Source organism: Lactuca saligna, chromosome 4 (genome assembly GCF_052625555.1).
Source record: "Lactuca saligna cultivar CGN05327 chromosome 4, ASM5262555v1, whole genome shotgun sequence".
In the NCBI taxonomy this organism is placed as follows: domain Eukaryota; kingdom Viridiplantae; phylum Streptophyta; class Magnoliopsida; order Asterales; family Asteraceae; genus Lactuca; species Lactuca saligna.
The window spans coordinates 31,532,791-31,547,788 of NC_136420.1; the positions used below are offsets into that span (position 1 = coordinate 31,532,791).

General features: G+C 38.3%; 1 protein-coding gene across 1 annotated transcript; it reads right to left on the reverse strand.

Moving 5' to 3' along the window:
• Positions 1-1,414: 1,414 nt before the first annotated feature.
• Positions 1,415-1,897, reverse strand: LOC145039437 (uncharacterized). The gene has a single exon (XM_078987497.1). It carries the CDS (start codon positions 1,895-1,897, stop codon positions 1,415-1,417), a length of 483 nt encoding a protein of 160 aa, XP_078843623.1.
• Between the last annotated feature and the right edge of the window lie 13,101 nt (positions 1,898-14,998).

A 14,998-nucleotide genomic window follows, 5' to 3' on the forward strand; every position in this document is an offset into this window, starting at 1 on the left:
TTATAGCATATGTATTGAGCTTTACCGACCACTTATCCATCCTTCTTGAAATTTATGGTTTTCTCATAACATTCTGAATTGGATAGTTAGTTTTTACATGTATGGTATGAGTTTCAAAATAATGTCTTAACTTAGTAGAAGTTATAACTAGTACAAGTATTAGGTTTTCAAGATGAGAATACCTGGTTTCAGGATCTAGGATACTTTTACTTATGTAGTAAATTGGATGTTGGTCCCCATCAAGATCCTTGGCCAAAACTGCACTTACAGCATTTGAGGATACTCAAAAAACGTATAAGAGGAGTGGCTCTCCATCTAGCAGTTTTACTAATAGGGATGCTAAACTTAAGTATTTTTTAAGCTCTTGTAAGGAGTTTTTGTGCTCCTTGGTCCACTTGAACTTCTTGTTTTTCTTTAGTATTTTATAGAAAGGTTTGCACCTCTATGAGGATCTTGAAATGAACCTATTTAGAGTTGCTACTCTTCCAATCAGCCTTTGGATATCCTTGGTCAAAGTTGGGGATCTTAGATTAATTATGGTTTTGATATGTTCAGGACTTGCCTTTATCCCATTCTTGGTGACCATATAACCAAGTAATTTGTCGGCCTTCATTCCAAAGTGACATTTGGACGGATTTAGTTTCATGTTATACTCCTCTAGTATATCAAAGGCCTCTCGAAGATCCCTGAACATTCAATTCACCAATCTTTGGTATGTTACTCCTGCATTTTTAAGATCAAAATGCATGGCAATATAGCAATATATACGTGTTGGGATTATAGAAGCGGTATCCTCTCAATCAAATGGTTCTATTTGTACTTGTTGGAATCTAATTGAACCGTCCATGAACGTTAATAACTCATGTCCTATCGTGGCGTCTATCATTGTGTCTATGTGTGGTAAAGGGAAAGGATCCTTGGGACAAGCCTTGTTGAGATCTGTGTAATCCACACATATTCTCTATTTTCCATTCTTCTTTTAGACTACCACTACGTTAGCTAGCCATCTTGGGAACTTTACCTCTTTAATCATCCCCGTCTTGAGATGTTTTTCAACCTCTTCTTAAATGATTTGGTTCCTCTCGGTGAGAATTTCCTTCTTTTTTGATGTACAGTCCTGAAAGAGGGATCTATGTTGACTTTATGAGTTACAATTTCTTTATCTATATCTGTCATATCCTCGTATTTCCAAGAAAAGGTTTTATTTCTTTCTTTTATGAACTTTATTGGTTCTTGCTTGATCTATTCTAGTATTGAGGATCATATGAGGACTTTTGCTTTAGAATCCTCAAGGTTTAGGGGCACTTCCTTTATGTCTTACTCTCCTGCTTCTAGCACGTCTCGTGCCCTATGCTTTAAATGTTATGCTTGCCGTGGTGTCGTTAAAGACTTCATCGATGTCTTATAGAACTCTTTAGATTCTTGTTGATCCTCGATGATCTTCACTGTACCCCATGAGGTAGGCATCTTGATACACTGGTGGTACGTTGACGACACTGTTGTGGATCCATGGTCCGCCTAATATAACTTTATAGGAAGATAAATCATTAATAACACAAAAACGTTGCATGGAATTTACCCTATCAATGTAGATGGGTAACTTGATTTCTCCAATGGTGTGCTTTGTTTCACCACTAAATCCTATTAGTACCAAGGATCTTTTGATTATTTCGGACTCTAGGATGTTCATCTTGGTTAGAGCATCTAAAAGTATGATGTTCACTGAGGAGCCTCCGTCTACCAAGATCCTTCTGATGAAGTGATTGGCGATATATCGAGTAATCACCAATCCATCACGGTGAGGATCCTGGATGTTTTCTCTATCATGTTCGTCAAAGATGATCTCCTTGTTGTTTATTATCGACATGTTCTTCTGAGGTCTTTCTTCCCCTCCCATCTTAGATACTTTGGTGTGTCTTTTAGCTGCAGAATAAGAAGTTCCACAGATGTTAAATCCTCTATAAATAACATTGATTACCTTGGCATCCGAGGGAAGGGATCCTAGTTTTTCTAGGATCTTGCTATCTCTCTCTCTCTCTCTATATATATATATATATATATATATATATATATATATATATATATATCTTATGGATCTTTCTTTTATCATACCTAGGATCTCTTTAAGATATCCCTTGCTCATGAGATAACTAATCGCCTTCTCAGGGGTATGCAGTCATCAGTGTTGTGACCGAAATACTCATGATATGTGTCACACCCGAGTCCACTGGCGGAAATGCCAAAATGGGCGACATAAATCATTTATCACGGTTATTGAATATACATTGAACTGTATAAATATAATTTTCTATTATTATTGAAATAGAAATTACATTGACAAAAACTATTGCTAAATCGAGACACACACCTAACAATCCAGCGTTTACACATGTATAATAAAATAACGGAGAGTCTTCTGAGAAAACACTTCCGACCTGCTAAATAACCTAAGAATACATGCATTATGATACGTTAACAAAATTGTTGACGAGCCTACAATTTTTGGCACAAGGTACTTTTATAACCAAAAGTGTTTTATAAAATTTATCTGGTGACCCAGCTTTTATAAATATGTACTTTTCTATGAAGAGTATAAAATAATTGAGTTATAAAAATATATTATGACTCATTTATAAATATTATATGTTCAAATCCAAAAGTACAAAATTTGGAAAAATACACATAAGTAAATGAGACTTATAACAAATTCTGCAGTTCCCATAACCAAAAAGCTTTTTATATAAGGATTTTGAATACTAACTTATATAAAATAAATTCATGTCATACTTTATGAAAATATAAAATAGTCAGCTTTACTCTTGAAATCTTGTACAAGCATGTAGCGTCTGGTACCTGGTACACATTTAACTCATTTATTTATTTATTTTGAAAGATGGACTCGATGAGTTGGTGGCCCTAACTCGTCGAGTGGAGAGCAGTTTATTCGTAGGGTTTGAGCTACCTACTCGATGAGTCAAGAGTCCTCGACTCAACGAGTAGCTCGGCCAGAGTGAAACCCTAATCTCGGGGTTTGCACCCTATTTAAGCTCCTTAACCCCCACCCCTTGGCCTCCTTCCCAGCCTCCTTGTCCTAAACCCTAATCCACGAAACCCTAGAGTTTTCCTTAAGAGGGTGAGCCATTTGAGTGATCTTGGTGTGTTTTTGAAGCTTGTAGAAGAAGAAGAAAAAGATAGAGGGCTCAAGTAGGGAAGAGTAGATCCAGGAACTACACTCTATTTGCTACACTTTCTGGTAATCAAGCTCTTATCTTGGCTATTAGTTCATTAGATCTCTTTATTTCCTCTTTATGTGGGTTTTTGGTCAAAGAATGATGGCCTTTAAAGAATGATCGACCCAAGAGGGTAATCTTCCAGATCTAAGACCTTAAAGGGTTGGAATGGCATAAACGTGCACATTTTATGTTATTAGAGCCCCATGCAAGCTTTAAGGAAGTCATTATGGCCTTTTGGAGCCCAAAAAGCCATGCATGGAAGCAAGTTCGAGACTTTAATTGTTCAATTGATATCTAGGCCTTAGATCTAGGTTTTCATGCTTTGATTTGGGATATTAAGGCTTCTTGGACAAGATCTATGTCCTAAAAGAATTAGGGTTTTAACTAAACCCTTCAAGAAGGGCTATTGATGTGTGTAAAACTCACTTAGTTTTAATCCTACTTTAATTATCAAATAACACACAAAAGGCAGTGAACCTATCAATTGTGGTATAGCTAAATAAGCAGGGTATCGAACACAGGGAACGACAAATTAAATTAAAAACTAATTCTATCTAAGTTAATTTAGCAAATAAGGGTTTTTCTCTAGTTTTACAAGACTAGAAACTTACTAACTAAAACTAATGCAAGACTAGAAAAGAACAAATTAACTAGATTCAATAATGGGAAAGAAACTTCTGTTTAGTTCGACTCGGTTAACTTTATGGTTGATTTTAAGGTAATAGTGCAATGGATTAATTCTTTTGTTGGTTACCGATTCAAGTGATTAAGTTTGTGTTCACTACCCTAATCCTTAGCAAATAAACTAATTCAAACAGTGGCCAATTGCTTAATTTAATTATATTTACTAGATTAATTATTCGGGTTAAGTTAGACTTGCAATAGCTAATTAATTCATTATTCTTAATTAACCTCTTGTTCGATGGTCATCTTACAAGCTTGCACATGAATTTACTCAATTTCCTTATTAATCCTAGTTTCATATTCATTAATCCTAGACATATGATATAGTGGTCACATATCATATGAGGTTGATAATCAATAGATGTTCATGCTAATCAATTATCTTCCTATTAACAGAAAATTAATTATCATTCATACACAAGGTTCTTTAGCAAGCTAAAATAACAATTAATCACCAACTTGGAATTAATCCTACCAATCAATCAAACCATATTGTCAACTTTGTATCCCCAAACAGAAGTCTAAAGAAATTAGTTCATAACTAAGGTAAATAACAGCAAACAAATAAGTTCAAGTTGCTTAATCATGTTGACAAAACAAAAGAATTAAGTAGAATGGTGAAATTACGCCTTAATTACTCCCGGGATTGGATTCTAGCTTCTTTGGTCGACTTCTAGGGTTCTTCTGGCTTCTTATTCGCAGCTAAGCACTTCTGAAACTTCCCAGAATTCCCCCTTCTCGCATTGTAGAGTTATCTTTATATATGCATCCCGACTCGTCGAGTCATATGGTGACTCGTCGAGTCCCTCTCACAATAGTCGTAATCCGATAACTATCTTGACTTCTGAATGCTTATCTTTCTGAATCCGCGACCGGACTCGTCGAGTCAAGGTCAGACTCGACGAGTAGAAGCCTTTTATGGGTGTTTTCTTTCTTCTTTCCACTCTTGAGCTCCTAACCGCTTCTCTTGCTTCCTTTCGCTTCCGAGCTTCATCTTTGGACTGAAAAACATAATTTAACACTTTTAAGTACCTTTTGTCCATAATATGCAACAATTTAGCTAATATATGAATAATAAACTACACTTAATACACACTAAATATGCACATATCAAAATACCCCACACTTGTCTTTTGCTTGCCCTCAAGCAAAACTGAATTTTAACACATTAGAATCACATATAATAACTCCAATCCAACCCAGCCATTATGCCAAGACCGCAACGCATGCATTTGTGTCTAAAATTCCTAAAAACCCCCCATACTTCAAATACTCACAATCCTCATAAACATTCGCCCACTCACCCCGAACTATGCTCATTTTATGCAACCCTCCGAATCCATCCTCAGAAAACCTCTTTACCCTCAAGGTATTTTTAATTGAGCAACCCAAGCATACATAATCTAGAATTACAACTTTTCGATACCACTATGGAGCTCTTTGGAATTCTTCACTTCTTTGATAATTTGATCTTGGATATCTTTGAATTCACCACCTTTTTGTTTAATTTTTGGTATCTTCAACTTTTTTGGATTTCTTCGGAGTTTTCGATCTTCATATTTCATACTTAACTTTGATGCTCCAAAAATTCTTCAAACTTTTTCTTGTAATTCTCTCTTTTTTTTTCATGTATACCTCACTTTTTTCACTCAAATCCCTACATGCTTAAGCAGGGGCGCTCAATCTCAACCTTTATTGGCTAATGATAAAAATCTTCCTGGATACATTTCAGGTTTAGGCTGCTAAACATATTACATCCCTCAGGCTGAGCAAGGTCGTGTTTTTGTCTCATGATTTCACTAAAATAAGGAAGCCACAAATGCACTAGAACGTGTATAGGCTCAACTAAACATTTGGGTTGTCATGCAATTATTAACACAATTCTAACATGGAATCCTAATTTTTTACCAAAATTTTCTAAATTAGTATCCTAAATAAACCTTTTGATATGCAAAATTTTTAAAATTGACTATTATGTAACCAACCCCCTACCCCACACTTATGTGATGCAATGCCCTCATTGCATATTATGCATAAAAACAGAAAAAAAAAGAGGGAATTGGAACAAACTCCCCTGGGAATGCAGTGGATAAGTTGATCACTCTCATTTAAGCTCCATCTTCAATAAACGTTATACATGGAAAAATCTCATCCATGCCTCGTGTGGGTCGCTCTAATATGCGAAAATCGGCATAAGATCTTCAAGAATGGATATGGAAGTAGAAGGATGCAAGTGGTATAAGTATTAGCATCAAATCAGCAGTCGTTCGGCTCAAAAAATGAATGACTCGTCGAGTCTAATGATGGACTCGCCGAGTAGCAGCGCGCCGTCTAAAAATTTCTGGAAATACAAAGCGACTCGTCGAGTCAGCTTAGTGCACTCGACAAGTTGGCACCTGAATGAAAAATCTTGGTATGTAGCAACTATTTTAGCCTCTCACAATTCCGTTAACCCTTCCTCACATGCGGACTCAATTGCTCATACCCCTAAGACTGGACTTGACACTTTGACGTTAAAAACTCGCTTCCTTGACTCACTATCACACGTAAAAACATCCATGCTTTACCTCATCCTAAGCAAGAAATCAAAATGCAATCCTGAAAATAACTAAAGCAAACAACTATTAAACAAAATAATATCTCAAAGCATACACACCAAAAACAAAACAAAATAAAAATTGAAATTGTTTTAACACAAAAAACACAAAAAAAATCAATCCTCATCTTCCTCCTCATCATCGTTGGCTCCACTTCCCCCAGCTCCGCTTTGTCGTGCACCAATCCTCTCGTCCTACGATGGAATGTATGGATAATTCCCACCATCAATATGTGGAATATTGAAGTGGTCAAAAAGTCGTATGTGGGATTGGTTGCTAAAATTTAGCCCCCTAGCCATTTGGTTTTGCATCCGCCTCATCTCTATATTGTACCAATCCATTGGTACGTCTTCAGTCTCTACTGGAATCACTGGCGGTTCATCCTCCACATCCTGTTCCCTTCGCGATCTCACCCTCCTTCCCGGTGCTTCGGGACCTACAACCGGGTCATCATTTGGGATGGCATAATGGCCACCACCATAGTCTTCAATGATTTGTGCTCTGCGGAAAAGAATGGGATTAAATGGGAGTGTCGGGATCAATGTCAAGAGGTTCCAGGCACCACGGTTCATCAACCCGAATGAATTAGCCAATCGAGTGATAAACATGCCTCCATTGATACGCGATGTTTTGCGATCTTTGACCGCACCCGCTGAGAGGTATGAAGCAATGCACCACGGGATGTTGCAAAAGACGTCGGGTGTGATAATGCTCCATAGGTAGAAAACATCAAGGTTGAAAACCTTGTCATCGTCCTTCCTTTGGTTGATGGTGGAGGAAATAAGGTGGTGAATGAGGCGGTGAGTCGGGGATCGGATGCTCCCTTCTTGTGCTGACTTCGGGATGTAAACTTTATTCCCTATAGTATTCCACCAACCCGTGCTAGTAACTCCATCGGGAAACACCATGTGAGTGGTTGCCAAAAAGGCCCGAAAGAGGTTTGTTGAAACCAAAGGTTGATCATAAATCCCTAGTCGGCAAGCAAGATCCACCACCGAGCATTATTGATACTCGCCCCCAAGACAAAAAGTGAAGCTCGCCGGATGATATAAATCCACTCCACCGGTAAAAGATACCGTGGAGAAAAACTCCAAGCAAAGCTCCAAATATACCGGCTCTTGTATGCGAAAGACCCGACTCCAACCATCACATATCATTGACTCGCCGTTATGTTGAAACTCCTTTAAAAGGTACGGAGCTAATTCTTCTTCATATCGCACATTTTGCAACCACTCCCAATCAATTCTGTTCGGTACATAGACCTCCTTCTTTTTGATATCGGAAAGCTTCTTCTTCCACTTCCGCATTGTTGAAGCGGATTCGATTTGTGGGAAATTCAACCATGGAAATTCCCCTTGGCTACCACTTGAAGATTGTCCTCTTCTAAACATGATTCCTGCAAAACATATAAACCAGACCCAGAAAACACAGAATGTAATTAAAAAAAATCGAACTGTTTCTGGAAATCGACTGGACTCGTCGAGTCCATGCCCGACTCGGCGAGTCGCGCGACCTGTACGAGTCGGTCGACGGGTCTCACAAAATTGAACCATGTAACCTTTAAATTCTTGTAAGGGTTTTGTTCAGGGACTTCCTACTAAGTAATAAGGCCACAATAAACGTTCAAAACAACAATATTCATGACAAAATCGAAAACCTAGAATTTAGTCACTTTTTCAAAAACGGGTTTTTTTCATGAAATTGCAAGTGTAGATGACCTTATAATCACATTCTATCTAGAAATCAAGAAGAAAGTTGTTACCTTTTGAGTTTAATTCTTGAGAATTTGGAAGAAAGGTTGAAAAACACTTGAATGTTTGAGAGAGAGTTGTAGAGAGATGAACCCGGCGAGTGTGGTGTGGAAACTGAATTTTTAGGGTTAAAACCCTATTAGATGTAAAAGTAATTTCGAAAATGTTTATTTTTTTCTGTAAATAAAATCGACTCGTCAAGTCAGGGTCAGACTCGGCGAGTCCAATCGCGCAGTTACAATTTTTTCTGAAATTAGTATATACTCGTCGAGTCAGGGTCAGACTCGGCGAGTCTCTTGTAAAACATTACTAATTTTTAAAATTTTGTTATTTATTCAAAATCTTTTCACCCCACTCTTAAGCTAGGCGCTCCCTTAAGCAGACAAGTCCGATGATTTGGAAGATTAAAATTGAAACACAAAACAAAAATAAAAAATAAAGAGTAAAAGAAAGCAAACTCTAACGATGGGTTGCCTCCCGCCAAGCGCTTCTTTTTGAGGAGTCATTAGCTAGACTCCTTCCCATTTACGTTTTGTCATCTTCAAGCATCAGGAGTGTACGCCTCACTTTTTGTGGTTTATATTTAGTCTTGTAGGCGTGAATCTTTTTCTTGTAAGCCCTTTTTAATTCGTCTCTTCTCTTTTTCGCTGTATCATCCTCAGCTGGTTGGGCCTCTCTTTTCCTCTTCCTCTTTTTCAACCCATGCTTTTTCACCAACTTTTGAACCTCCTTTTCTTTAAATTTGATAACTTCATATTTCATAGCGGTCCGTGCTCTAGGTTTAGTAGTGAATTGGTGATCAGCTTCCGCTCTGCTTCCATTTATGTCCTCATCCTCTTTTATGCTCGACTCTTCTCCAATTGGCATTGTATCAAGGCATGCCACATCGGCATGTTGGACCTCCATTCCTTTTACTTCTTCTTTCTTGACCTCTGGATTAGCTTTAAACATCACCGACTCATCACCCACTCTTAATGTCAAAGTGGACTCACATATGTCAATTAGGGCACCTGCGGTGTTTAAGAATGTTCTTCCCAAAACAATTGGTATTTCGGGGTCTTCTTTCATCTCCACCACCACGAAGTCTACTGGGAAAATAAACTTGACCACCTTGATAAGGAGATTTTCACATATGCCTTGTGGGTGAATTATTGTTTTATTAGCCAAATGGATTCTCATTTTTACCGGCTTTGGTGCTGGTAAATTCAGCTTCTTAAAGAATGAATAGGGCATCAAATTAATGCTTGCCCCTGAATCAGCCAATGCTTGTGTAGAAACTTCATTACCAAATTGGCACGGAATTACTATGTTACCCGGATCACCCTTCTTCTCAGGCAGCTCACTCATCAGTATCTCCGCGACTTCAGCAAGATCTTTCCTAGCAGCAAACAGACCTTTAAGCAAGTTAAAGTATTTAGGAGTTTGGAGCATTGTGTCCACGAATGGCATATTGACTTGTAAAGCTTTAACATGCTCCATGAAGGTTCTATTGGGTATGGCAAAGGAGGATTGTATGGCTTCAGAAAACTGGCTTTTTCTTCATTCCCGACTGGACTCGTCAAGTCCATTTTGGTGACTCGGCGAGTCGGATCGAGTTTTTCTTGTTCCGATTTTTCTTCCTTTTCTGCCTTCTCCTTGGAAACTCTTAGTGTTTCTGCCAATTCTTCTTCACCGCTGGAGGTTATTACGCTCACGTTCTCATTTCTTGGATTGGGTTGGGTGTCGCTCGGAAGTTGGCCCGGTCTTCTTTCGTTTACTTGATGTGCAAGTTGGCCCAGCTGTTTCTCAATGTTGAGAATAGAAGCTTGCTGATTCCTCAACATGTTTCTGGTTTCTTGCATTGCCACATCATGATCATTATGTCTTTTCTCGGACGCGGTTATGAATTTTGTAAGTATTTCTTCTAAATTCGTCTTCTTGTCCGTCACCGGTTCTTCCTTTTGATAATATCCCCTCTCCCTCTATTTATATTTCTCTTCCTTAGCCTTTCTGTACTCTTCGTATGGGAGCCATTCCTTCTTCGGTTTCCTCCAGTCTTCATCGTATCTATCGCCGTTGGAGTAAAATACTTGAGCCTTTTTATTTCCATTCTCGTCTCGATCACATTCCTTGGTAAGATGGGGACCGCCACAATTTTCACATCCAACTCTAATAGCATGGATCGTTTGATCCATTTTTGTCATTCTTCGGTCTAGGCTATCGAGTTTAGCTATCACCGCCGCCATACCATCGTTTACCGAATTTACTACTCCTCGACTCACTTCATTTCTCGGGTTGTGGTATTCTCTCGAGTGCCTGGAGAATTCTTCAATTAACTCTTTTATTTCCGGAGGTGGCTTTCGGGTGAGTGGGCCTTGTGAATCGAGTAGTTGCCTCGTGGTGACATTCACTCCATCATAAAAGATAGAGACCTCTTGTTGGCTATTGAGATCGTGGTGGGGGCAATTTCGAAGTAGGCTCTTGTATCTTTCCCAAGCTTCATATAGGGATTCGCCGGGTTGTTGCTCGAAGTTGGCAATGGCTTTCTTTAGTTTGGCTATCTTGGAAGGTGGGCAGAAGTGATCTATGAACTCTTCTTTCATTTTGGCCCATGTGGTAACCGATCCGGGAGGGAGTGACTTCAACCAATCCTTTGCAGCTCCTTTAAATGTGACAGGAAGCATGCGTAGTAGCTGGATCTCGCGGGGCACATTAGGTACATTGAAGTAATCCGCCACGTCATTTACTTCATCTAAGTGCCTATAGGCGTCTTCATGATCTCTCCCGTGAAACGGTATCTCCTTGAGTTGAGCGAGAATATGGCCCTTTAGTTCAAACGTAGCGGTAGCGGGGATTGCGGGTTGCACAAGTCCCGGGCCGGTGTCATCACGCATCCTTTTCTTCCACTCCCCCATGGGGATTTCGTCAATATTAGCTATAGTGGTGGCTAAGTCGTCTTCAAACTCGGATGTGTGCTCGATTTCTTCTTTGGTCTTGTAATCGGTGTCTTTTGGGATCAGATCTTCGGTTGTCAACGACGCACTGGATGCTCCTGCTTTGCTGCTCCTCTTCTTGCTAAAAACGGATTTGAGATTTTTGAGTGGTGAGTTCTTTGAAGAAGCGGTTTCTCCAACGGTTTTGCCCTTGTTTCTTCTTAATGCGGTTTCCGGATCTTCAAGAGGGGAAACTAGAGGCGTAGCAGATCCTCGGGTCATGAACCAACTGCAAACTTAAAACAAAACAAAACACGTAAAAAAGAACAAAAATTAAATCTGATTCAGCGTCAGACTTGCCGAGTCGGGGCGAAGGCACTCGGTGAGTTCAAGTTAAAATCAGCGATTAATATATATATATATATATATATATATATATATATATATATATATATATATATATATATATATATATATATATATATATATATATATATATATATATATAACTAAAACTTAAACAAAAAATGAACAGAAATTAACTTTGTGTAAGATGAATCTTACACAAAGGATCGATTGAATTAGAATTTTAATGCTAATTTTAGAACCGTTCCCCGGCAACGGCGCCAAAAACTTGATGTGTGTAAAACTCACTTAGTTTTAATCCTACTTTAATTATCAAATAACACACAAAAGGCAGTGAACCTATCAATTGTGGTATAGCTAAATAAGCAGGGTATCGAACACAGGGAGCGGCAAATTAAATTAAAAACTAATTCCATCTAAGTTAATTTAGCAAATAAGGGTTTTTCTCTAGTTTTACAAGACTAGAAACTTACTAACTAAAACTAATGCAAGACTAGAAAAGAACAAATTAACTAGATTCAATAATGGGAAAGAAACTTCTGTTTAGTTCGACTCGGTTAACTTTATGGTTGATTTTAAGGTAATAGTGCAATGGATTAATTCTTTTGTTGGTTACCGATTCAAGTGATTAAGTTTGTGTTCACTACCCTAATCCTTAGCAAATAAACTAATTCAAACAGTGGCCAATTGCTTAATTTAATTATATTTACTAGATTAATTATTCGGGTTAAGTTAGACTTGCAATAGCTAATTAATTCATTATTCTTAATTAACCTCTTGTTCGATGGTCATCTTACAAGCTTGCACATGAATTTACTCAATTTCCTTATTAATCCTAGTTTCATATTCATTAATCCTAGACATATGATATAGTGGTCACATATCATATGAGGTTGATAATCAATAGATGTTCATGCTAATCAATTATCTTCCTATTAACAGAAAATTAATTATCATTCATACACAAGGTTCTTTAGCAAGCTAAAATAAAAATTAATCACCAACTTGGAATTAATCCTACCAATCAATCAAACCATATTGTCAACTTTGTATCCCCAAACAGAAGTCTAAAGAAATTAGTTCATAACTAAGGTAAATAACAGCAAACAAATAAGTTCAAGTTGCTTAATCATGTTGACAAAACAAAAGAATTAAGTAGAATGGTGAAATTACGCCTTAATTACTCTTGGGATTGGATTATAGCTTCTTTGGTCGACTTCTAGGGTTCTTCTGGCTTCTTATTCGCAGCTAAGCACTTCTGAAACTTCCCAGAATTCCCCCTTCTCGCATTGTAGAGTTATCTTTATATATGCATCCCGACTCGTCGAGTCATATGGTGACTCGTCGAGTCCCTCTCACAATAGTCATAATCCGATAACTATCTTGACTTCCGAATGCTTATCTTTCTGAATCCGCGACCGGAATCGTCGAGTCAAGGTCAGACTCGACGAGTAGAAGCCTTTTATGGGTGTTTTCTTTCTTCTTTCCACTCTTGAGCTCCTAACCGCTTCTCTTGCTTCCTTTCGCTTCCGAGCTTCATCTTTGGACTGAAAAACATAATTTAACACTTTTTAGTACCTTTTGTCCATAATATGCAACAATTTAGCTAATATATGAATAATAAACTACACTTAATACACACTAAATATGCACATATCAGCTATCAACGGGTAAAGTTGGAAACTTTACCCTTAAAAAGATCATTTCCAGTGAGAAAGCAAAGTGTGGACTTTGGATTTAGAGAACAGGGGCTTATTCTGTTATGATGGCCAAACAGATAGAGGGACTCGTCGAGTCCATAAGGGAACTCGACGATTTGGGTTGTGTTGTCCCGTTCCAGTTTAAGTCAAAACTCGATGAGTCTGTAGAGGGGCTCGACGAGTTGATTCGCCAAGTTGCGAATATGAGCAGATTGATAGGACTCGACGAGTCGGAGGAACGACTCGGCGAGTTGAGTCGTGATTCCAGGATTTCTGAGTTAAAGAGCTTGGCGAGTTGAAAGGTTGACTCGGCGAGTTAGTCAGCCTAGAATGTTGACTTTGACCAGAGCATTGACTTTGACCAGGGGTAAAATGGTCATTTCACCCCTAGAAGGATTTTCAGTTTTTGATTAATGTTTTGTGAATGTATAGTCGGGGAGTCGTTGGAGCAGCCATCAGAGATTCCTCACTCGAGTTATCAACAGCCAGTTTGAGAGGTGAGTTTTCCTCCAGTAGGAATGGGTCGAAGGCACTAATATCGGCCCATTTATGTATGTTAACGTATATCAGACTTCGGTCCGATATCGGGGGTAGCCTGATGCAGATTATGTGTTCCGGACTTTGGTCTGATGCCGGGGTGGTCCCGAGAAGTGTATATGTATGCTTGATGTCTTTGTAATTCATGCATGTTATGTGTTATGTGTTTCGAGCCTAGGTCCGATGATGGGGCAAGGCCGATGCATGTTAGCTTATATGTTATGTGTTATGTGTTCCGAGCTTTGGTCCGATGTCGGGGCAAGCCCGATCTATGTTATATGATTACATTATGTGCTTATGATATATGATATGTTATGTGAATGTCAGGGAAAGCCCTATATCGGGCGAGGCCCGATGCCAGACGTGGTCTGATGTCAGGGTAAGCCCGATGTCGAGCAGGAGTCCGATGTCGGGTTCGTCCCGATGCAGTTGGGAGGAGTCCTAAAGTTTGTGTTATATGCTATGTGTATGGTATGTGGTATTTTGGGGGAGCTCACTAAGCTATGTGCTTACAATTTTTATTTTTGGTTTCAGGTACTTCCGCTAGCAAAGGGAGGGCTCGGGATGATCGCATGGCACACACCACCATTTCTAGCCCGGGATATTTACTCTGATATTTGATATAAGATTTTGATATTGTGACAGTTGTTATGATATTTTTGAGATACATGGTTTATGACTTTTATATGATGATGATATTTATAGTTTTATTAATGATTTAAAAATAAAAATTTTGGACCGTATTCTTGGGTTGTTACAAAGCATTTGTATGGTTTTATGTAAAATTCATAGGTTTCGAATTTATAAACTTTGTAAAATCATGTCATGGTATTAATTAAGTATTATCTTACTTAATTTGGGAACCGACACTTAACCAGTGAGGAAAACTCCTCGCACATAAATATTATGTTTTAGTACAAAAACAAAGAGTTCATATAAATATCTTATTAAATGTAAGTTAATAAACCTTAATAAAATATGTAATGATGTTAATTAAGTGTTATATGACTTACTTTTTGGTATTGACACTTATCATTTTGAGTCAAAAACTATTCCACTACATACAGTCTCTTTCAACTAGTGTGAGTGAACAAAAACCCTGTATAATTCCAATATCAATTATATATGGTAACATAACAAACCTTGGGGTCTATAATAAGCTCATAATTAACACTACGACACGAGACCTCTACACCAACACAAAGGGGGGGGGGGGGG

Coding starts and splice junctions, on each gene's coding strand:
- LOC145039437 (XM_078987497.1), bottom strand. CDS start 1,897: ATGGGAGGGGAAGAAAGACCTCAGAAGAACATGTCGATAATAAACAAC.